At 36.0% G+C, this 26,570-nt stretch overlaps 1 protein-coding gene across 4 annotated transcripts in view; it reads right to left on the reverse strand.

The window, feature by feature from the left end:
• The window catches only part of LOC149798159 (protein Fe65 homolog), a 201,980-nt gene that overhangs the window by 159,909 nt on the left and 15,501 nt on the right, over nt 1-26,570 (reverse strand). For all 4 annotated transcript variants that reach the window (XM_089963264.1, XM_089963267.1, XM_089963262.1 and 1 more), the window contains exon 2: nt 24,783-24,878. In XM_089963264.1, the coding sequence (XP_089819390.1) occupies nt 24,783-24,792 (10 nt within the window). In that variant the 5' untranslated portion in view covers nt 24,793-24,878. The remainder of the gene's footprint in view (nt 1-24,782; nt 24,879-26,570) is intronic.

Genomic DNA, 26,570 nt, shown 5'->3' on the forward strand with positions numbered 1-26,570 from the left:
TGAATTTGTCAGTAAGGTGGGTTGGCTGATGTCAAACTGATCAAAAACAGAGAAATTAAATGTACTCACCATCGAAGGAGAGGTACACTTATACAGAATGTACGTGTCTCTCTGAGTAACATGATGTGCCATAGCAATGGGACCCAGAGAAACAATGCCTAAGCTCTGTTGTGCCTAATAAGTGGAGGTAAAAAGAGGAAACGGTATTATGAAAGTGCCAAAAAGCTGCTTTCATAATATCATCCAGGGAGGAATGATTAAAGTAGGCCCATGAGGTAGTAACGGCTCAAATCTCATGGGCTTTAAGTTTCTGTCACAGAATAAGGCAAGAAATAACTTGGTTTTGCCTTAGAACAATTTCATCATTTTCATCATACCTGCGTACAACGTTATCTAGGGTGGATAATTGTTTTTCTAGGTAAGCAACTGAACTAGCATGTATCTCGTTGCAGATTGCTTGCACCAAGAGACACTAAAAGCACGGTATGCATGGGTATTCTACCATTACCAATACTCACTCCTGCAGATTTAAGGCAAGTTTGTTTTCTGTGAGGACGGCTCGGTCTGTTCTGGACAGGCTGTGCACTAATATGTTCATCAAAATGTGGCAAACTCAGATTGTGACATTTTTGGAGGCTGCCCAGACGAAAAAGGTTCTAGACCTCATTGACACTGAAGACAGGCTTCAACAGATCTTTCAGTTCTAGGTTGTTGATGTGGAGAGGCATTTCAGCCTGAGTCCAGGAACCATGTAGAATTATGCCCTCCAGATCTAAATGGTTTCCCCAGCTTGAATCTGATGCATCTGCAAACAGATATAATGGGGATCAAGTGCATGCATGTGGACCCCAATTAGAAATCTGCCTCAATTCATCCACCTAAGCAAATGGTGGTGAAAAACGTGTCCTAGAGGGATCGGGGGTAGATAGAGAGTCTCTGTGAGGTTTCCACCTTCCCAGAAGAAGGAACTGTAGAGGACACATCTGAAGATGTCCTAATGGAAACGAATTCAGCAGAGGCATTCAATGTTCCGAGTAGGGCCAGATAAAGGTGAGCTGATACAACAGTTTTCGCTTGTAGCATGTCTAAGAGAGCCAGGATTCAATCTACCAAGGGAACTCGGACCAAGTTTTGGTTCCTGAGAAAGTTCATCCCCATTTAAACAATGTCCTGTGATGGAATGAGTCCCAACTTCTCAAGGTTGGGGTAGGAGACCCAATTGAGTTTTGGTGGACCAAGAGTGGAACAGATCCTGATGAAGGGACTGAACATGAAAATGGTCAACTGAAATTGAAATACTGGAAAATCAATGTTCCCTGTATTCAAAGGTAGGCCGCTAGTACTCTCATAACCTGGGTGAAGACTCTGGGCATGGAAGAGATTCCGAGTGGCAGAACCCAAAATTTAAAAACTTGCTGGTGCAGGCAAGAATGGAGATATTACTGTGTGGAGGAAAAATGGGGAAGTGTAAACAGTCATCCTGCAGGTTGATGGAGGCTGCCCAGTCAGACAGACAAAGAGTGTTCTGGATTGAGGAGGTTGTCTCCATCTTGAAGGTATACTCCAACAGAAACTGGTTGAACGGGGTGAGACCAATAATGATTAGAAATTTCCTGCTTTTCTTGGTGACCAGGAACAATCAGGAGCAGAAGGCAGGAAACTGATCATTTAAAACCCTCTAGACTGCTGCTTTCTGCAAAATGGTGTGCACCTATTCCTTTAATTCCACCAGATTGGAAAGAAAAATTGGGGTCCTTGATAGTGGAGGTTGTTCCCGAACAGAGTTGATAACCCTCATTTACAAGGAGAGGACCCAACCATCATCCATGATGCTTGATCAAGCCTCTGTAGGGGTCTCAACGTAGAGGAAGAAAAAGTCCACCCTCTACATTGTTGAGCAATATTTTGGCCTTGTGAAAATCTCACTGGTATTTCCTCAATTGTAGATAATGTGGGAGAAGTAAGAACTCTGGTTGAGGTGGTACCCCAGAGATATTTTCCAAACTGGAAACTTTTAAGGATCATTCTGGACTGTGTGCCAGATGGTTTGAGGCACAAGCTGGGGTGTAACAATAGTAAAACTTGTTTACTGCCTTATCAAAGGACAAGGCCACCTCTTCTTCCTAATCCACCTGAGATGAGGGAGCAGGCCTGAGAGGTGCCATTACCACAGCTTCTGTCTCAGACTCGTTGGAGTCAACGAGGATGGAGAGAGCATCATCATCTTCATAGTCAAGGACACTCGGAGTTGGAGATTAGATGGACATCACTATGTCCCTTAGGTGGCACTCACCAGATAATATGTACTTTTGAGAGAGTGACGTATGTAAGGTGAAGTAGTTCGCATTTAAAACATGCACAGTGGAGAGAATGTTTGCATACCTCTATGCTACATTAATGTAATGTGGATGATATTTCTTTTGGATATTGTACTTTTGGAAATTTTACATGATTTAAGCACACTGCTAACTAAAATGACTGCTCCCTTGTGTTAAAAAATCAGTCTGAATTAGTCTAAAGTACACTACACATAGCAGCTATTAAAATAGGGAAAATGAATTTTGCCAGACTAGACAATACCAGCTTCTGAAAGTGCAATGAATGAATTACCAAATATATAAAATGTAAAAAAAGTTATCGGCTCTTTTTTATACAATTGACCTCTGAAGTTCAGGAAGTGAAAATGACCAAGTAGAGCTAGCACTTTTTTGAAAGGTGCACATTTGAAGTAAGGCCAAGCTGTATACTCTATAACCCATAGTCCACCCATCAATCATACACCAAAATAAAGGGAATTAAAGGTTCTTTGCATTATACCTAAGATATACAAGGTCTTTTTTAAATAGCCAGTATAACCAGTGAGGAAAGCCGGGGACATTCTTTTCCTTTAAATTCCTAACCCTATGCAAAATGCGAAACTGTATAGTGCCACCTTAAAGAAAATAAAAAAATGTTTGCAATTATTTTTATTTTTTTTCATATAATTATGTATGATGTTCTGAATAAAATGGTACATTCATATTGCATTTAAGCATGAAAATAAGCTAATTATGATCATTTTTCTCTTGCTTACATAATTTGCCATGAGGTATGTTTGTGTGAGTAGTGACCTTAATTATGGGGAAATTAGAAGACTTAGAATATAGGAATAGAGTCAACTTAAATTTAAAACTGTTGCAATAAGTGACAGAAATATATGGTGAAAATGTTTCTTTTCATTTATTTGCAATGAAAAAAAAAATAAATGAAGAGAAAGTGAATTCACTTCTTCCATATTAAACAATAGGCAAATATTTTACACTTTGACCTCTGACCTTTATGAAGCTGATGAGTTACCTCCCTTTTCTAATTGTAAAATTCATTGTTGATATCTGAGAAATAATTCTGGCTAGTTTCATGTTCCTGTCATTCAGCATAACATTGGTTGCTATGTTTACAAAATGTAATGTGCATTCTTAAAATAGCTCACTTTTATCATGGGGAAGGGGTAGGCTGGACTTGTTAGAGACTCTGACACTCATAAATACTGTTCTGTGGGGAAAAAGGCAGGAGAATTATTCATAAGGATTGTTTTGATGCTTGTGACTTAAATGTTTCAGCCATATAAACATAGTTAAATCATAAAAACATAATACCTATATCTTCTTTATGGTGGCGCTCACCAGATAATATGTACTTTTGAGAGAGTGACGTATGTAAGGTGAAGTAGTTCGCATTTAAAACATGCACAATGGAGAGAATGTTTGCATACCTCTATGCTACATTCATGTAATGTGGATGATATTTCTTTTGGATATTGTACTTTTGGAAATTTTACATGATTTAAGCACACTGCTAACTAAAATGACTGCTCCCTTGTGTTAAAAAATCAGTCTGAATTAGTCTAAAGTACACTATACATAGCAGCTTTTAAAATTGGGAAAATGAATTTTGCCAGACTAGACAATACCAGCTTCTGAAAGTGCAATGAATGAATTACCAAATATATAAAATGTAAAAAAAGTTATCAGCTCTTTTTTATACAATTGACCTCTGAAGTTCAGGAAGTGGAAATGACCAAGTCGAGCTAGCACTTTTTTGAAAGGTGCACATTTGAAGTAAGGCCAAGATGTATACTCTATAACCCATAGTCCACCCATCAATCATACACCAAAATAAAGGGAATTAAAGGTTCTTTGCATTATACCTAAGATATACAAGGTCTTTTTTAAATAGCCAGTATAACCAGTGAGGAAAGCTGGGGACATTCTTTTTCTTTAAATTCCTAACCCTATGCAAAATGTGAAACTGTATAGCGCCACCTTAATGGAGGGGGCACAGGAATACTATGTGTCACAGTCCCTGGTTGATCAGGAGGCACCGAGGATAGGTGAGAACATCTAACTACCCTCAAAGATTTAACACCTGTAGCCTTCCGAAAGGAAACCACTTGGTGAGGTGATGGTGGGACATGAGACGCAGCATCACTTCAATTGGTATGGCAAGGTCCAGTAGTCCATGGGGCATAATGGACCAAGGTCCCTGAGGTGGAAGGGCCCCACACTCAATATGGTTCATAGATATATGGGGGGGGGCAGGGGCATCAAAATGGGAGGGGGAATCTTGGTTCTGGCCCTGTCCACGTACCATGAGATCGATGAGTGGTAGATGGAGAAGACCTCATCTTCACTCGGTGTATCATGGGTGCGATATGTTGTCTCCCTAATGGAAGGGGCCAACATGTTGCCAGAAGCACAATATGTATTGCAGTACTCAACCTCCCTGATGGGAAGGAGCAACATGCTATCGTGGTACTCAACATCTCTAAAGGGAGGGTGCAACCAATGGTTACAGTGCTCAACCTCCTTCAAGGGAGGGTGCAACTGCACTCATGGTGCTCAACCTCCTTTGAGGGAGGGCACAATACTCTTACTGCAGTGCTCTACCTCCATGATGGGAGGGTGCAACCCACTGTTGGAGTGCTCCATCTCCCTAATGCTATTGGGAAGGCACAACCTGCGGTCACAGTGCTCTACCTCCCCAAACAGGAAGGAGCAACCATTATGTGAAGCGTGAATGCTGTTAAGGATGAGAGAACTTTCTGCCATCTCCCTACTGGGGGAAGTTGAAGGGCTTCTTGAATGTCGAGACCTTCCTTCTGGAGGGGCTTCAACAGCTGCTGCAGATGTCTGTCCTAACATGTGAGATCTGGAAGAAAAGCCTGAAAAATCAGATAAAGAAGAGGGAATGTTCTTCCATTTGTTGTTTGATAGGTATGCTGAAAGACCACAAATCACAAATGTTGCAACAGTTTTTCAGACTGCACCTGGAGCTCTTGATGCAGTTTATGTGTGTTTCCCACAAGGCCTTCTTGTGGCCACAATGCCCCACAGAATGCTTTGTCTCTGAAGAAGAAAAAACAGAAAAAGTTTAATTTTAATTTTTTTATTTATTAGTGATGTGGTCCCTTGTTGTTGTGAAACTCAAATTATCACTGAAGTATCTCCTCATTTATCAGAAGAAACAAGATATTCAAGTTCTGATGATTTGTTTATTGAGGTAACATACAAGTAACTATTTTATCGAGTTGAAAATAAAAATGGAGGAAACTATGTATTCAACATTGGAGAGGGGCCTATTATTGTTCCTAAAACATAGGAACTAACCCGTACCATTCAGTTAGTATTTTGAGTAAAAGTATCTCACCTGATGTGTAGAACACGAGGTAGCTTCTGAATTCCTGCAAAAAACAAAGTTCTAAGGGGGAAAACAAAAGGCTACAATAAAGTTTTAGAAACAAACGGACAGCAGCAACAGAGAATTATTAAACGCTGTAGAAAGAGACTGCTAAATATGGTATATTAGTTGTCCACAGGCATAATTTCTTGGTCACAACAGCTTTAGATGTCTATACAGCATGGTGTCGATGAAAAGAATGACATATAGGTATATCTACCTTCTGTGCATGACCATGTGACAGAGTGGTGTGAAAAAGGTCAAAGGGTCATGACTTTTTCTCCACTCTGGGAGGATGTATTCACATTATACGGACAGTATATTTTTGGCATGAAAATATATTAGCTAAGCAATAGTGAAAAGATACGTAATTGCTGCTAATAAAAAAATGGTTTATATAAATATATATTTGACACCAAGTCTAACACTGAAGCTTACAGACAGAACAATGCAATCAAACATAACATTGGGTCACAAGACTTAAACCCTCAGGTACTATATATACTCACTTATAAGTCAAGTCAGCCTGCAAACAAAAAAGACTTTGATCTGCCATAGTACAATGCACCTACAGACCAGTGTCTATGCAGTATGTTCTACTGATCACTCCTAAGTAACTGCACATACCCAGATCTGTCTGTGCTTTATACAATGGCAGGTTTGGGTCTGTTCAGTTTGCAGTTGGATTTGACTTACATGTGAGCATTGATGGTATATCACCAAAATCGAAACATGTAAGACCTGCCAAATACTATTATTCTCTGAGAAGCATGAACATGTCATATGCACCATAACCTATCTATAATGTATCATAGCATAATACTGCATTCACTTGCCTTATAAGTTAAGGAAAACTGAAAACGACAAAGATCCTGATCAATGTTGTTGGTTCTAATGATTACTCCTAATAAACTGCACAGACCCAGATCTGTCAGTGCATTATGTGATAAAAGAGCTGGGTCTGTGCAGTTTGCAGATGGACTCCGGGAGTGTTTTTGAAGGTAGCCAGAGTATATTGGTTTGTAGGGATGAGGTGCCGCCAAAGTCGGCCAGATTATACTGGCTTACAGTGAGGGAGTGCTATAAAAGATAGCCAGATTATACTGGTTTGCAGTGAGAGAGTGCTGTTGAAGGTAGCCAGAGTATGCTGGCTTATATTGTTGTTGTTGTTTTTGTTGTAGGGTTTAACGCCATTTTTCAGCACAAGATAGGCTAAACATGCTGGCCAGTATTAATGGTGGAGGAAGAACCCGGGAAAACCCCAGAAAGAACCACTGACCCACAAGAAGCTACTGGCAAGCTTTCTCACATACCCACACTGGCTGAATCCGAGACTCAAACCCACGCAGACAGAGGTGAGATGGCAGTGATACGTAACGGAGAGCACTTTAGACCACTCGGGGCCCCGGCTTATATTGTGAAAGAGTGCTGATGAAGGTAGCCAGAGTATACTGGCTTATTGCAAGTGAGTGCTGTTGAAAGTAGCAGGAAGGCTTATTGTGAGGGAGTGCTGTTGAAGGTAGCCGAGTATACTGGCTTGTAGAGAGGGAGTGCTGTTGAGGGTAGCCAGAGTATACTAGCTTGTATAGAAGGAGTGCTGTTGAAGGTAGCCGACTATACTGGCTTGTAGAGAGGGAGTGCTGTTGAAGGCAGCCAGAGTATACTGGTTTGTAGAGAGTATGTGCTGCTGAAGGTAGCGAGAATATACTGGCTTGTATAGAGGGAGTGCTGTTGAAGGTAGCCAGAGTATACTGGCTTGTAGAGAGGGAGTGCTGTTGAAGGTAGCCAAGTATACTGGTTTATAGTGAGGGAGTGCTATTAAAGTCAGTCAGAGTATATTGGCTTATAGCAAGGGAGTGCTGTTGAAGGCAGCCAGTGTGTACTGTACTGGCTTATAGTTTGGGAGTGCTGTACAATATCCTGCGAAAAACTATGTATTCCACTTGGTAACATTCAATTCAAAATAATCAATAGTTACACTTCATGAATTTGATTTGATCTTGTGGAGACAATTTAGTTGGAATGACTCATACACACTTACAGCATGCAAAATGAAATCGTAACACTACTGATTATGCAGGCAATTATATGATGGCCACTATTCAAATACTGCATTCACTCTCTTATAAGCCAGGTCCAACTGAAGCAACACTGACTCTGACTGGCAATTGCATAATGTGCCAGTAAATCAGGATCTATATAGTTCATGCTACTGATTACTCCTAACAAAATGCACTGACCCAGAACTGTGGGTGCATTTTCAGTTGGACTTGATTGGGAAGAGGCAAATATATATAATAATCTTAAAAAGCCTAATTTACAATGAAAAGTGTATGGCTAGATATTTGTACACATGACGTGGATGTCACAATCAATATATTAGAGCTGGGTACCATGAACATACTGCAATACCACGTTATACCACAATTATATTACAGGGCAGGGTCTTTGAAAAAATATCTTGCTTTGGTTTGTAAGCCAAATAACACTATATTTTATCCATGATTTTATTTGTAAAAAATATCAACTATCTTGATATAAAAGAAAATATTTCAGCTCAAATGAAAATCACAGCCTAATTCCCCTCGAAAATGAAACTGCCAGTACCTTATATTACATGAATGAGCTATTTGTATGCTAATCATTGTACAAGTTGCAATCTAGAAGCTGTAACTAAAGTGGGATGATTATGCTTACACTATAGCTGATAATGTGAAATAGCTTGTCTGAACATCAGAAAGTTTGTTTATAAAAATAGGCTGGCCTACAATTTTCTAGCTATATTTTGAGTGGGATGCCTAAAGCCAGTCAAGATAATTATGAGAGGGTCAGTATGGCCAAAAAAAAAAGTTGTATGGTTCCTGTTGCACTGGTTTTAAAATTAGGGTAGGCCAGTCTTTCCTTTTTTAACCATGATTGGGGGAGTGCTAGGGTCAACAATTAGAAACAGGGACAGTTCACCAACTGGAAAGACATTTATTTTTTGTTTGGCCTACACATAAACACACTCAACAAACAAGGAAATATTTAGTGGACTTGAGAAATTACATAAAGTTCAGACAAAAAATAAAAGCATTCCTGATAGCCATAAATATACCTTACAAAGCTGATAAGTATAATTATGCCTTACAAATCTGACATCCATAAATACGCCTTACAACTCTGATAACCATAGATGTCTTACAAAGCTGATAACTATAAATATGCCTTACAAATCTGATAACCATAAATGTCTTACAAATCTGATAACCATAAATATGCCTTACAAAGCTGATAAGTATAATTATGCCTTACAAATCTGATAACCATAAATGTCTTACAAAGCTGATTAACTATAAATATGCCTTACAAATCTGATAACCATAAATATGCCTTATAAGCTGATAACCATGAATATGCCTTACAAATCTGATACCAATAAATATGACTCACAAATCTGATAACCATAAATATGCCTTACAAATATGATAACAATAAATATGCCTTACAAAGCTGATAACCATAAATATGCCTTACAAATCTGATAACCATAAATATGCCTTACAAATCTGATAACCATAAATATGCCTTATAGAGCAGATAACCATAAATGCCTTATAAAGCTGCATAAAGTAAGAAATATATATAACCAAACAGAAACAGATGCAATCATCTTTATCAGATGCTATATTTCATGTCTTGCCTCATATCTACCCAACTTGTGAATGACATATCACAAAAGTCCTAATCAATAAAATCAAGTTGTTTTTTATAGCTACTCCTTTAACAATACTTGTCAAATTCAGAAATCAAGTTTTACAACTTACAGAACTGAATTACAGTAAAAGCTGTGAAAAATTATCTGGAATACTAAAGGAAAACCCCTCGGGTAGGGCCTAAGATTGGATGCCATTAATATTCTTTCTTAAGCAAAGCAAGCAGATTTCCCATGGGCCATTTCTTTGCTGAAAGTGAATAAGGTAAAGACAGTAAAGTACAAGGGAGACATGACATGAAACACATTATGAAGACACTATTGGTAATATCCAGACAGCAAAAAAATGTAGCTTATGAATGGCAGTACTGTATATATGGATAAGATGAAATTGAGCTTAGAACTGTTTCTAAGTAAATCTGAAGTAACAGATTGTAAGGAATCAACGTCCATGTACCACAAACACTGAATACTTTAAGCACAAATCTGAACCCAGACTTCAAAGTTAATACAGCGCGTGAATGTAAGACCAGTGAATAATTATTTTGATTCTTATGTCAGAGCTATATGTAATAATTCTTGCTCATTGTTAACACCTGGGTCTGCTCTTAAAAGTGCCACAGCTGAGAAATATTTCTTTCTTTAAGATACATAATAAAAGAATGCCGCCATTCTGGCATCTACAATTGAACCCAAGTGTCCTCTGACAATGTCTCTTCAGATTTTTTTAGGAAGAAAAGAAAATGTAGCATCCACTTTTATCAACGAGTCAGCACCCCAAAATAAATGCTATGTAAAGAAACATTGCACAAATAATTTATGATGGGAATTTATATTGATTATAATTTGTTCACAGGTTAAAACCTGAGTGGCTGAGTCAGGTCCAAAGCGTTCACCGTTATGCATCACTGCTGTCTCAACTCTGTCTGCATGGGTTCAAGTGTCGGGCTTGGCTAATGTAGGTATGTGTGAAAGCTTGCCAGTAGCTTCTCATAGGTTGGTGTTTTTTTCTGGGATTTTCCCACGTTCTTCCTCCACCATTTATACTGGCCACCATGTACAGCCTATCTTGTGCTGAAACATGGTATTAAACCCTACAACAACAGCAACAACAATGCAGAAAAAAACAAGACTATATATAAAAATTGACGGTAATAAAATTTATTGGCATAGTCAGGAAAATACCGTCTGTTTTGAAAAACAGCTTTAACTGGAAAGAAGTTTGCAATTTTTTAATTTAAATCATATTATTAACATTGTTGTTAACAAAGTCCCATCACATTATGGTGACACTCAAAGAGGATTTATCTGCAAGCAGATGACAAATGTCTTTGTAAGAAAAATATTAGGAAAATGTTTTCATTTCTTTTACAGCCTTTACATTTTAAAATTACTCTTTGTTTGGATGAATAAAAGAACTTATTTGTTTGGCCATTTATTTCCCTGAAACTAATCTAGAAATGTCAACTCTGATAAAAAAATGTCTGCTTTTTAGCAATCAACATTAAAATTCATCATCACGGCCCAGACGGTTTGCTTTAGGTTTGAAGAAGAAAGTAACCTCAATCGATTTTAGTCTGGACAAAGAAACAAAAAGGACTGTATTGTCAGTTTATCACAGCTTTGAATATCTATCTTTGATTAATTTTCCAAAAATGGCTATCATAAAAATGAGTTATTTTAGTAATTCAGAAACAATTTGTACAGATTCTGCATAATGGTCTGAAACTGGACAATGCAAATACATTATAACTGCTTGTGCATAATGCATTCCCAACTATCAACAGTATCCAACAAGATATGGTGTCATATAATTTGCCAGCAGTTCTGGGTCTACAATATTCATTACATTTATGATTGTGAACTGGGTAAACTCTAACCCGCCTGCTCATTATTCAGTGATAGGTCTTGATCCATGCTGTTCATTTTGGGTCATACTTTATGCACAGGCAAATACAGCATTCCCTCACTATAACACCCTTCATTATAACACACTTTCTTCATACGGTGATTTTTATGACCATCATAGATCCCATTTCGTTCGGTGATAGTAAAATTGCATGTATCACGCGCTTCATTTTAAGGAAGTTTCACTATTAAGGCTGTATACAGAACATTATGATGAAGAATTACACAGCACCAAGAGGCCCAAGTCTTAAAATATTACACTTAACTGAACAGTTGCATAATTTGTAAATTCTGAAAGCCATCAATGAGGATGCTGTCAAATTTTGCAAACTTCTATTGTGCCGTGTTTAGGAAGTTGTTCCAAGTTTTTATATATATATATATATATATATATATATATATATATATATATATATATATATATATATATATATATATATATATATATATATATAAAACATGGAACAGTGCCAACAAAGGTCATACATGTTTATTTAAACCCCTCCCTCCAATTCTGATCAAAAAGGTATTGCATAAAAGAGAAGAAAAAAAAAGCACAATTTAATTCACATTACCAAGAAGCAATTTCCAATCAATGATAAAACAAACTTCGTTGAGCCAGGCCATCCTTAGCAAAGCCACTGGGCAAGAAATATGGAAATTAATGCAACAGCTTGTACATAAAAAAGTCTTCTATCTCCAGGGCGCATTGATTTACATTCTCCACTGCATCAAATTTGCACTGCATCATCTGCATGACTACATGACTGCATAAAGTGATTTGTTGCCCAATATAAGATTGCCATGTGAAAACAAGCAGGGCATATCTCTTCATTATCATATCTACTCACTTATGAGTACAGTCCAACTGCAAACTGCACAGATCCAGATCTGCCATCACATAATACACCAGAAGATCTGGGTCTGTTTAGTCTGATAGGTTTAATCAGTAAAACAAACAAGATGGATTCGGATCTGCAGTGACATTATGCTATGGCAGATTAGGATCTTTGTAGTTTTGTAGTTTGACTTGACCTAACAAGTGAGTACATACAGTACATGAATAATAATCTCCTCTGTGCCAAACTGTCAGTCAGTATACAAAATCTTTTTTTCCTAATGACTGCCTGCAATTTTATTTCCAATTATGACAAGCTTCTCCAAGAATGTTATTTTCTTAATTCCATATTTTCAAGGACAAAGCCATTACCCCCCACCCCCAAAACTACATAACATGAGTCTTATTTTCAGATAGGCTGAAGAAACTTGACATTTTAAGAAGCTTTATATACTGTATGTACTTGCTAATAACTTGGATCCCAATTAAACTCACAGACCCTGGTCTGCCACCACATATTGGACCAGTAGATCTGAGTATATGTGGGCTTTTAGGATTAGTCAATAGAATAGCATAGACCCTGGTCTGCCATTGTATAATCCACCAGCAGATTAGCATCTATGTTGTTTGCAGTTATTTCCGACTTACATGCAAGTATAGTTGGTAATTGGAATTTCCTCTACCAGTTCATCTCTCTCTCTCAGAAAAAAACCCAATACAAGCATCTATATTAATCATTAAGGGGCATATCTGATTACAAATTTTCACTGAAACTAACATAAACATTCATTGGAAACTCCAAGCCCAGCCCACCACATATCAACCCAACTCAACCATTTAGCAAATGAGTTTCCAAGTCTTCTGGTAAAACTCCTGTGAAGATATGACTTTCTTTCTAGGAGAAGTATCTGTACAATTTTCATGTGGTGGCCATTTTTAGACCAGCACAACTTTTACTTAAGACAAGCCTGTCTTTCAGCAAAGAAAACCATGCTGATGAGGCTTTCCTTTGAGTAGAAAATGACAAGATTTTCAAGATGGCTGCTGTGGTGGTCATTATGGATAGTGGATTGGCACCATTTTGATTTATGACCAACTAGACAAAACAATAGTCTTTATTAACAGAAAACTCCAAGTTGATGTAAATAAGGAGGGTAAGTAGCAATAACAAGATTTTCAAGATGGTTGTTGTGGTCAAAGATAATCCAACAAGCTCTTCAGGTCTTTGAAAAGTGGAGCTAAAACCTTGACTTCATATACACAGAAATATGAACTAAGAAAAATATCTGACTCTGTCTTACTTCATGAAATTGTCCAGACCTCTAAGATGTAATCATTGTTCCTATCATGTGAAAAATCATCCTGTCACCATATAATGTGATGCTTTGTTGAATAAATGCTTTAATACCAAACTATGAATAATGTGGGAATTATAATATCATGCAACATGTGTAGTAAAGGTGTAAATAACTTCATGTACAAGGCACCAAGTGGAATTAAATTCTTTCCAGGAAACACCGCCAGACATGGATTCGATTCTTGAATTCTTGGTAATCTTTTTCAAAGAAAATCACAGCATGACACCATATCTAAAATCTCAGTCATCAAATGTAAGACCTGATTTGCATGTTTTCAACAAGATGCACTGTGGATAGTGTTCCATCAAAGTTCCATGGCAACCATACTGTACCTGAAGTGCAACAGTGTTATGAATGATGTGACATGACCAAAGACAATTAGGGGAAAGGTTTGCTTCTGTGTATATCCATGTCAAACACACATATACAGCTGGAGATTACATTTGTCATAGGTATGAGGTGAAACAAAAATGCTTGCTTTTACAGACCTGATCTTTAAAGAAAATAAAATGTGATATAGATACTTTCAAACAGAAAGTATATCCAAACAATTTTTATTACCAAAAAATTTATTTGTAGACAAATTGAATGGAAAAAAAAATCAGTTTAATTTATCTCTATAAAACTGTATAAAAAGAGGAAAAGAAGTCATCAGCCAGTATATCAAATCAATGATCGAAGCATTGCTGTAATATGTATGACCTTGATGTCAAGGTCAAAAGGCTGGGCATACTCATCGCAGAATGAGTTGCATGGTATGAACAAACTTCCATCAATGGGTTCATGAAATGTAAACAATTGAAAAGACTATAACCAAAGAGTTAACACAGATTTTCAATGACTGTGACCCTGACCCAAAGTTAAAATGGCAGACCAGCGTGTCACAAAATGAACTGTCTCAGGTTTATAATGATGCATGCTATGTATGGGAAAATATACCAAGGAAATATAAGCAAAATAAAAATACTTACCCAAAATATTCATGCAAATTTTAACACCGCACTGGTGGCCTAGTGTTTAAGCACTGTGACCTTCATTCCATCATCGAAATTGCAAGCAAACATGTCACAGAATGAATAATCGTGGCTTCACAATGATTCATTCTAAGTATGATGAGACTTTATTAGAAAATAGTATGCAAATGAGATTCTTTGACCAAAACCTTAACAAACTGCCAATGCTGCATATGGGACTGGTGCGAAAAAAAGGACTGGTATGTCTCATGTTCACACTAATGCAGGCACAACAATCAACATGTCCAGAATTTCTGCTTCCCCCCCACCAAAAAAAAATAATGACTGGTGTCTTAAGATTGTATGAGCTATAACCTGGCATATTTGTTTACATACATTGCACTCAAGAAACTATTCTATCTAAAACAACAAAACATAAATTGGAATAGAGTACATATGGAATGTGGACAGGTAAAGACACTGAAGTTTAGGGTAATGGGTGACACAGATGTAAGCTTAATCATCATAAAAGCAAATTGATCAATTACAAGATGCATAATTTTAAAAACCAACCATATCATTTACATATGATTATAAGCGATAGAGTTCTATACTGAGTTGTCAAAACTCAGCATCAGTAAGCCTTGTCAAGTAATGCTCACTGTTGTTATTAAACTCAGCATCAGTAAGCCTTGCCAAGTAATGCCCACTGTTATTAAACTCAGCATCAGTAAACCTTGTCAAGTAATGTCCACTCTTGTTATTAAACTCAGCATCAGTAAGCCTTGTCAAGTAATGCCCACTGTTGTTATTAAACTCAGCATCAGCAAGCCTTGTCAAGCAATGCCCACTGTTGTTATTAAACTCAGCATCAGCAAGCTTTGTCAAGTAATGCCCACTGTTGTTATTAAACTCAGCATCAGTAAGCCTTGACAAGTAATGCCCACTGTTCTGTCATTTACATGAGACTTTCACCAGAGGGCTGTGCCTAACAAAATCAAAATCTTAAATTAGCAACGGTCAAGCAGGAGGACCCTTAACTATTTCACATAATTTTTTTATTTTTATTTTTATTTTATAGTACAAGGCTTTTTTATTAGAGTTAGCCCGGTCTTATTGTTGGGAAAAACATCTTAGCCATTTTACCTTTTTACTGTGTATTAATCATTTTACTGCGTATTATCCATTTACTTTTTTTTTACTGTGTATTAACCGTTTTAAGTAGGGTACCAGTTTTCATGGATTTCATGCTTGCTACAAGTTTAACAACCCACTGAACAAAGATCTTTACATAATAACAATATAGTGTTACTTGCTTAATAGTCTAATTGAACTGGAAACCACACTTAACTTGAAAAGCCTTTGCATAATGTGCCAGCAGACCAATATGCATGTTGTTTCTTCTACTGATTACACATACTCCTAACAAACTGCATAGACCCAGATCTGCCTGGTTCAATACGTGATTACAGATCTAAACGTGCAATTTGCATTTGAATCAGATTAATAAGCAAGTACATATGGTAACATCTTCCACAATTCACAATGTTAACAAATTAACCCCTGGTGACGAGTTTGCGTGCCAGGAGGTAGTAGCCTACTGCCAACCTCTGTAGCGTCAAGATCATGTATCATACACTAAAGTGGGTGGTATTACAGAAAGGTAGACAGATGTAGCTCTACAATGATACCAAATAATCTGGAAGTTCTAGTTGCGCTACAAAATACAGAGGGAAAAACCTCATTTTTTTTACCTGATTTTTTCCACCCAAAATTTGCTCGTGGTCGGAATTTGATTTTGTGTCTGGAATTTAGACTTTTTAGTCTCAGATCTAAGGCATACAGGTATGAACTGCAAACAGACAGATGAACTTTTGCAAAAAGTAGGATAAAATGGGTATTTGGAATAAAGAGTGGTCTTGATACGAAAATAATGGGTCTGTTAAGCAAAAAACAAAAAAACAACCTCCAATTTTTACCCTTCTGCTCATGCGCAAGCCAAATAGTAAATGAAAAACGATGTTTCTAATACAACTAGGCATTATGTTATTGGAAACTCACCTTGAAGTTGATTTATTATGATTTATTCAGAAATAGCTTTGAAAATGTGTTTCCTAATCAAATTTCAGGCGAAAACGACAAAAACTTCCAGGGGTTTATGTGTTAAGCAGCAATGAAGATGTCTTCACTTAACCAAGAAAGTCAATTCCCATGAAAATAAATTAAATCAAAGTAAGTATACACATACATAAATTGCTTTAGTTTCTTTCACTCTGAAAGCTAAAGAAAATATCACAAGCTGAAAAAATTGCTAAACATCATGTCTACTTTATCCAGCTATGATAAATGTACAAGTCTACCATGAAATGAATCTGATAACCCATCTTAAGTTAGTGACATGGAGAAGGTTTAATGTTTTATGAAACTGTACACCAGTTTTAAGACTTCTCTTTTTCTATGTTACAGGATGAATCTTCTCGGTGAAATATTTGTTACAGCTTGGAGAAAAAAAAAGCAGAACTACATGTACTCACACATGTAACTGGTATTATGCAGGTCATGAATATAACAAATAGTCGGCATGGGCAAGCATTTTAGTAGCATCTGGGTTCCAGGCATATTATTTTTTCAATCTATATAACTCATCCCTTGCATGCTATGGGTTGTAGAATAGACCTGACATGCTCTCCCACATGTCGTAAGAAGCAACTAATGGAATCAGGAGCCGCCTTGGCACAGTGGTTAGGTTTAGCATGTCAGATTTGTGACCAAAAGTATGCTGTATAAAACTGAACCATATAATCCTACCATTAAATCTGTCTAGGTTGTGTGGCATGTCCTTGGGCAGGTACTTAACAATAATTGTTTCTGCACTAAATAACCTACTTGTGCTAATGTGCCTTAGAACACCAAACAACCAGACTCTTTTATTTCATGATATGTACATGTATTTTCCATGCATATGGAGATACAAGGAATGCAAGGCCAAGAAAATGTGGGTAAATATTTTCTTTACTGACATCGACCAAGCCGTGTAAATTGAATAATGCAGAGCCTACAGGGAAATAAATATAACATCTCCTAAAGAACAATTAATTAATTCCTGTCACATGAATGGGCGATGAATCATTTCTAAATAAATAAAATACCAGATCAAAACATGCTGTAGTTTTTAAAAAGCAATGGTAAAAAATTGACTGTTTTAATCAACAATATTTTCAACATGAAAATCAAAAAGTCTCTAAAGCTGATTGATTTTTTGTTCATATTGCACATTACCAATATCAGTAACGTATTCTCTCATTGGTTTCTTGGGGGTGGGGGTGGTAATGGCAATTTTAACACATTATTAGCTTTATTATGCTAAGGAAATGGGAGCCAGGAGCCTCTCTCAAGGAACCAACGAGACAGCCAAACTGGACTGACCTGGGCAGGTATCGAAGCTGTTACTCTTGATTTATAAGTACAACACAACCTGTTACTAATGATTTATAAGTACAATACAATACCAAGATACCACTGCCAATTGGTTTATTGTTTTACAACAGAGCAACACAAGTAGCTTATTCAATGGTGAGTCAAATGAAGCAAAAGGTCTTGCCCACAGACACATCAAGGTAGACATCCCAAGACCATCTATTGTTAGGATTTAAGCCTGCATCCTTTCAATCACAAGTATAGCACATTAACTGCTTAGTCACTTTTTGAATATGAAGTGTTTCATACTCTAACTTGTTTGCTGTTAAATGGCACACCAAGACAAGTAGGTTATGCATTGTTAAGGCAATAGAACAAAATGATCTGCCCAAGTCCACACCATCATGGCCAGCTCAGGCTCATGTGATTGTGGGAGTCAAACCTGCACCCTTCTGGGTGCAAATCTGACACATTAACCACTCAGCCACTGTTAGATTCTGAAATTTAAATCCACAATAGAATTACAATGATACTTTTGCTACACAACTTACTGAATGCTTCAAAATCTGTGGTACAAAGACCTTAAATCTAAATTCGGCTGCCAATTTAAATTTGGCTGCCAATTCATGTCCCTTGTGTCAATTCTACGACTGAATTTTAAAAGCATATAATTAAATGACTTCATACAGAAATCGCATTTAAATTACATGTGCCCAAATATCTGCTAACAGAAGATAATGAATTAGACACTGAATTGTCTGGGACGATGTGATTTATTATATGCAACAGTCAATCAAATTCACACAGAGTATCTAAGTAATAGCTAGACTTCATGCAATTTACCTCTTGAAAAAAGAAATACTGATATTTACCAAAGAAGATTAGACAACAGACCAAATGAAATTGAAGTTAACAATACTTAACTGTAGCTCACACTGAATCAATTTACAAAAAAATTATAAGAGACAAAGTTTCTCTGTAATTTTGGCAAAAGGGTAGCAAGAGAAAGGATAACTGCCAATTATTACTGAGAAAATAGATTTCTGTAAGAAGTATTCTATGACTCATGGTCTACTTTCCTGTCAATCAGATATACTGTTGTACAAGAAAATAAAACATTAGAATACCAGATTAGAATTCCATAGCTTCACTCCCATGAATAGCATTATAATGAGGGGGTACTGTATACTTTATGGACACAATTCTAAAGCAGTAATTCAAACCAATAAATTTTTCTTAATTTTCTAATGCACAGCCTGCTTGATTATAATTAAGGCCCTTTCAGTCAAATGCAAGATATACAGAAAAACATTAACATGGTTGTGTTTTTAGCTGAAGAATGCAATTTTGATGCCAATGAGAGTTCATTTAATTTCATTCAAAAAGCACTCCATATTATGAGTAAGACAGGTCAAGGCCATTCAATTACATGTTTAAAAAGTAGTAACTGGTTTACAAGTATACTGATTTTCTAATTGGACAAAGTCTACATAAAAATTATGTGATAATTTTACAGGATGGGAATATATTCATCATCAAATGGGATTTCTTATGATAGAATTATTGCATATAGCAGATTCACTGCCAAACAATAATTTTGTTTCAGTATTGATCAAATTTTGAAACCTGTGAAATAATAAAAATGTCAATATTGTAGGGTTCTAACTTCACCTGCCAATTCAAAAATAGATTTCCTTCATAAAAAATTACCACATATTAGATTACAACCGCTTTCGTACATAGAAAACTGCCATCCATTAGTGATACAGAACTCACTCACTGTAACATCCTTTATTATAACACAGATCCTGTTATAAGACCATTCATTATAACACAGTTCCTTTTATAATGACCTTTATCATAACACAGTTCCTGTTATAAGGCCCTTTATTTCATCACAGTTCTTGTTATAAGGCCCTTTATTACAACACATTTCTTGTTATAAGGCCTTTTATTATAACACAGTTCCTGTTATAAGGCCCTTTATTACAACAGTTCTTGTTATAAGGCCCTTTATTATAACACAATTCCTGCTATAAGGCCCTTTATTACAACACAGTTCTTGTTATAAGGCCCTTTATTACAACACAGTTCTTGTTATAAGACCCTTTATTACAATGCAGTTCCTGTTATAAGGCCCTTTATTACAACACATTTTTTGTTATAATGCCCTTTATTACAACACAGTTCTTGTTATAAGGCCCTTTATTATAACACAGTTCCTGTTATAAGGCCCTTTATTACAACACAGTTCTTGTTATAAGACCCTTTATTACAACACAGTTCTTTTTATAAGGCCCTTTATTATAACAAAGTTCCTGTTATAAGGCCCCTTATTATAACACAGTTCCTGTTAAAAGGCCCTTTATTATAACACATTTCCTGTTAAAAGGCCCTTTATTATAACATAGTTCCTGTTATAAGGTAGATATGGTCATGGATCTCATTTCATTTTCCGTAATAGAATTATATGTATTATGGACTTCATTGCAAGGCAGTTGCAATATAAGGTGATATACTCCATAGCTCTGCTCCCATGAATAGCATTATAACAAGGGAGTACTGTATACTACATTGACACAATTGAGCAGCATGCAGCTCACACTTCCCTTCATAGTGTTATAATGAGAGAGTGTTATATATTACAGTTACACAATAAAGCAGCATGCTGCTCACACTTCCATGAATAGTGTTGAGGGATTACTGTATAATACATTGACACAATTATGTAACATGCTGCTCAGACTACCATTAATAGTGTTATAATGAGGGATTACTGTGTAATACATTGAAACAATTAAGCAAACTGCTAATCAGACCCATATTAATAGTGTTATAATCAGTGAGTATTGTATACTACATTGATACAATTAAACAACATGCTGCTCATGCTCCCATTAAAAGTGTTATAACAAGGGATTACTGTGTAATACATTGAAACAATTAAGCAAACTGCTAATCAGACCCATATTAATAGTGTTATAATCAGTGAGTATTGTATACTACATTGATACAATTAAACAACATGCTGCTCATGCTCCCATTAAAAGTGTTATAATGAGGAGTAATGTATAATACAATGATACAATTATGCAACTTGCTGCTCATTAAATACAAGTACTTGTAACACTATGCCATATCTACTGTCTCCTGATGTTTGGTATAGACTGATATGTTTAAAGTTTGTATCTATAATCTGGTGTACAGTATTGAACCAACTAGTTGTTCATGTAAAAAACCATATGAAATATAGATGCAAATAATGACTTGATGATGCCTGGAGCAATACAATAAAAACTGAATCACTGGTATTTTGATAGTTGCAATTCTTAAATTGCAGGCTGAAGAAAAAAAAATTAAATGGAAATTTCTTGGTACTGTTAGTTTATATTGAAGTTACAGCTTTACTTAAATATCTAGTGGACATTGAAAATAGTTTGAATTTTGCTAGCTGAAAATATTACAACTATCAAATTGCTGCTAATATTGAAGAAGAAAAAAAATGTGAACCCCAAAGTCACTGTGTTCATAAGATGAGTGAAGTACAAAAATGCAATAACGTGTCTCAATGTGATTGAAATTAAGATCTGCAAGATAACAGAGATCTGATACACATCGAAGTAAAGTCATTTTCTGTTGACTTTTAGATTCAATCAAACTACACCTTTCACATTTACGAAAGTGAAAAAAAGTTCATTATGAAGATGTAATTTATAACGACAAAACTCCCCAATATATATTGCGATGCTTTTAAATAACCTTGACCTCTGTAAAATGAGATGAAGTAGTTTTGAGATGTCCCCTCACCGTAGCTAGGACGTTTTGACAGTGTAGTGTCATAGCCCAAGGCAAAAAGTATTGTATGTGGTGTTCACACCAATTGCAAACAATCTCTTATATATTCACAGGAATGTGTTTTAATAGCTGAAGGACCATTAAATCTTTCCCAAGCAAGTTATCACTGCTTGATTTCTGCAAGTTAGGCCAACCATTTGATTATGAAAACACCACTTTTTTTCAATATTTAAACATCTGTGTGTAAATAGAAGTTTTTGTTTTAAGAAAACTTTTTAATGAATATTTTAATTACTCTGCTTATAAAATCAGTTTGAAACTAAGTGAACCTATAATGGTGGACATCCAGGAAATGCTACACCATTAGACTGTCTGGTTTCATAAATAATTTAACAAACAGACTTAAGGAAAATGTACAAGTTATAGAAAGCAAAGTCTAAATATTATATGACAGAATATTTACCTAAAAAATGTAATCAAGCAAGTCAGAAACATAAGGACAATGCCATGTTGTGGAATTCGAAAAGTGCTGCAACTTTGTAAGGTCAAGCTTGTTTTCTGACATTAACGTTTGTGAAAATATATGAAAAATGCTGTGAAGCAAATACTTTTTAACCAATGCACAATGTTACTGCAAGTAAGTAGCAAATTATATAACCATAAATGAGTGATCCTATCAATGGATTGTTGTAACAAAGCTAGAAAGTGATTGGTTATATTAAAAAAATACCTGTTCCTAAAAATAAATACACTTACATGTTATGCATGGAGACATACACTTTCTTGGTTGTGTCGAGTTGGAAATAAGTGTCTAGTTTGGTTACATTATTTTGTCTTGTAATGTTTAATCAGCAACAATGAAATTTGAATGAATGTTATGATATGAAATTATTTGTGCCTTTGCTCCATCTACATGTAACAATGGGGTTGTTTCAAAGTAATTTAGAAATATTTTGACTGCCACCTTATACAGAATGTTCAGAAAGTAAAACAATTAAGTGGCAGTGTATTAGAAAATTGTACCAACTTACAAGACTATAATCACATTACTCCTATCAGTCAAAATGAACTACAATATGCTCTTCTAAAGTCCTATGATGCTCTTCTAAAGTCCTATGATCAAAATACACTGCATGCAAACATATACTTTCAAGTATGAATACAATGGGCATGAATATAATCAATTTTATACACATAAAATATGTTTATAATAAACACATAACACAGATTTTTAAACTTCACATGAATAAATTTAAGAATATCAAAATGGCATGGCTAACAGAATCAGTACCATAAGAAGTCTTTTAGTGAAAACAATACATGGCAAAAATCCTTCCCTTGGTAAGCAAATCAACTATTTAAAAAAATTAATTTAAAACAAAGTGCATTTTAATCATACTCCTACAAAGAAATGAAATATTGTCACTGAAGAGAGCCTGGTTCCAAGAATTGAATAGTGCTAAGAAAATTTATCACAAATTCTATGTGCACCTGGAATGTGTGGCATAAATGACCCTACAATAAATTAGTAATCCAATTTTAAACTTAAGAATTAAATCATAAAATGACAACAAATGATAAAAAATTGTGTTGACTGCTACAAAATTATAAAACTGGTATCTTCTCTTTAATACAAAATGTACTTGCATTTACCTGCACACACTACTGTGAACAGGACAGATCCAGATCTGACATAACACTTGCATCAGTCAATCAGGATCCTTGCGCTTTAATTGACAGAAAACTTTGAAAAAACAGTGCAGCTGGATTGAAATCATGTTTAGCACCAGCTGGGTTGGTGTTTTAAGGCATATCACTACTTTAAATGTTATATCATGCTGTGGCAAGAAGAATGAAATGCCTTGCCAAAGGATACACAATGCTAATGAATGGATGTCAGAAGGATAATGGATGGTGTATGACACACAACAGGCCATATAATAAGCTCTTTTGGTCAGGCCATATTATAAGTTCTTTTGGTCTGTGACCAGTCAAAAAACTCAAAATCTAAAGCAAAGAACCTGCAGAATCTTTCTACACATTTCTTGGCCATTTCACAAGTTCTTTTGGTCTGTGACCAGTCAGAAACTTGAAATCGGAAGCAAAGAACCTGCAGAATCTTTCTACACTTTTCTTGGCCATATCACAAGTTCTTTTGGTCTGCGACCAGTCAGAAACTCGAAATCTGAAGCAAAGAACCTGCAGAATCTTTCTACACTTTTCTTGGCCATATCACAAGTTCTTTTGGTCTGCGACCAGTCAGAAACTCGAAATCTGAAGCAAAGAACCTGCAGAATCTTTCTACACTTTTCTTGGCCATATCACAAGTTCTTTTGGTCTGCGACCAGTCAGAAACTCGAAATCTGAAGCAAAGAACCTGCAGAATCTTTCTACACTTTTCTTGACCATACCATAAATTCTTTTGCTCCAAAACCTTTCCCCCAAAAGATGTGATCAAAATCCTACACTGAAGTTTTAAGTCATTATCTTTAATGAAGTGGGTCGAGTTCAGCACAAGTAACTTTTTCATTTTGCAATAAAAAAGGGTTTTGTAGTTTTTAATTGGTTGCTAGAGTTTTATACAACCATTTCAGCAAACAGAATAGTTCATTTCAGGAAAGATAAGGTTTTATTTGTCACCTAATATACCTTCTTGATAACTGATTCATCCATACAACTTGTATTCAAAGTGAAAATAATAAAGAGAAAAGCAAATTCTGGTTATTTTTTGGGCTAAAAGCACACAAAAATCAGAAAAATGTTTACAGTATTCAAATGTGTTTGCTGTAATGACTTATTAGTTAAAATTGCTTTTATGATATTAAATATCATATTTCTAGTGCAGTTTAAATCATCAAATAAAAAAATGTATTCCCCATGGCAACACTAACAAGTTTATATTAAGTAGTCACTGCAGACAGTCTTGCATCTATTTCAGCTTTTCAACTAGTTAATATCATGCAAAAATGAGTCACTGAGATGAAATGGTAAAACTGCACTGATGTAAATATAGGTTTTAGCTAAAAATAATAATGCAAGGGAAATAACTCAACCAAGAATACAACAGAAAATTAAATGGGAAATAACTCAAGTGTTTCTCTTACCTTTTGACATCCTTTCTGCAAATCATTTGTGGAGTTTAGCCTGTAGTGTAAAATTAAAGAAAAGGGGGTTGCATTCAGAGCCACAATGCCGGTTTTCTGTGGAGGAAAAAAAAAATTCATATGATCACTCAACATAAATGTCCACCATAGTGTGATCATGATTTTACTGCAAGTAATACAAATTTAATTCATGGTAAATTTGTGTACAGAAAATTAATTCTGCAATTTATAAGTTTTAACTCAACTGTTCATTAACAAATGTTCGCCAGAGCTATATACAATATCCATATACAGACAAATTTGAAAGGCAATAAGCTTTGCTCCTCTAGGACTCAAATAAGTAAATGACTTGGGTTGTTGGTGGTGTTGTTTATTTCAATACCTGCCTTTTTCTGTTTTTTTTTTTCTTGTTCTTTGCTTCAGTAGGGTGTAACATATTATTTACAATAGCATGCCACAGAAATGGGAGCTATGTGCCTCTGCCAAAGACACACACAGACAGCCAACTTGGGCTGGACTGGGCAGGTATCAAACCCACAACATTTGGTATCAAGTCTGATTCCTATCAACTGATCTATTATAACCCTCCCATGCTTTGTGAGTCATGATGATATTGTAATGTTGTTGTTGTTGTAGGGTTTAACGCCCATTTTCAGCACACAGTAGGCTATACATAGCAGCCAGTATTAATGGTGGAGGAAGAACCCGGGAAAACCCTGGAAAGAACTACCGACCCACAAGAAGCTACTGGCAAGCTTTCTCACATACCCACAGATATTGTAACGTATGTATCTTTTAATAACATAGCTGTGACAGCCTGTAAAACAACACATACAATCAAAATCATATTTATAAGAATTTTAATGCATGAGATTATTTATGCATATTTTTGGGGATGGGGGTTGGGATGGGAAGGTGTGGTGTAAAATTAATATTAATTATGCAATACTCATCTGTTCATTATGAATTATCCTCCCATAGAGTGAAGAACTGTCAATAGGACACAGTCCTTTCAAGCACCTTGCATAATCATGCACAGAAAAGTCGTCTTTTTCATAGACAACATCACACCAGGTCATCAGAGCTGACATTTGGCAATAGTAATGGGCAAATACTGCATAATTAAAATTAATTTTACCCCTTCTAAAAATTATATTTTGATGACACTATCTTACATGTCGCTATTGCCCAAATCAATTTGTCACTTAGGTGGGTTTGCTTACGGCTGCTGTGTTAAATTGATCTAAAACAGAAAATTGGCATGTACTTGCTATTTGTGTGAGAAATCCATTTGACAAATTGTTGGTGCCACTCTGGGCTACATGTTTTGCCACAGCTATGGGTCCCAGAGAAAAAGACCTGCACTTCGTCCTGCTAATAAGTGGAGGTAAAAGGAATTACAGGAATCATGTCTTCCTGATGTCCTCCTGATGTTTGATGAAGAATGATTTAGACTGGCCCATCTGGCAATAGCTTAAATCACATTGTCACTAATTTCATAAAAGAGAAGTTTCAATCAATAAAGGACTGATATGCTTATTTGATTGTGGTGACAATCTACCATGGAATAGTGGAGGCTGAAATATCAATGATGCCCTTATGAGGAAAGAAAAGACTTTTTTTACCCTTCCTTTTACAATCTAAGCCATTTAGATAAAACTGTGGTACCCTAACTGGCCATAAAAGCCTATCTTGATCATATCCAGCACAGATCTGCCTGAGCCTGGGTATCTCTGTAAGTGAAGGAGCTACCGAAGGTAACTCTGGTTTTTGGATACCAGCTGACAA

This window comes from Sinohyriopsis cumingii, chromosome 6 (genome assembly GCF_028554795.1).
Source record: "Sinohyriopsis cumingii isolate HCF-2022 chromosome 6, ASM2855479v2, whole genome shotgun sequence".
NCBI classification, from domain to species: domain Eukaryota; kingdom Metazoa; phylum Mollusca; class Bivalvia; order Unionida; family Unionidae; genus Sinohyriopsis; species Sinohyriopsis cumingii.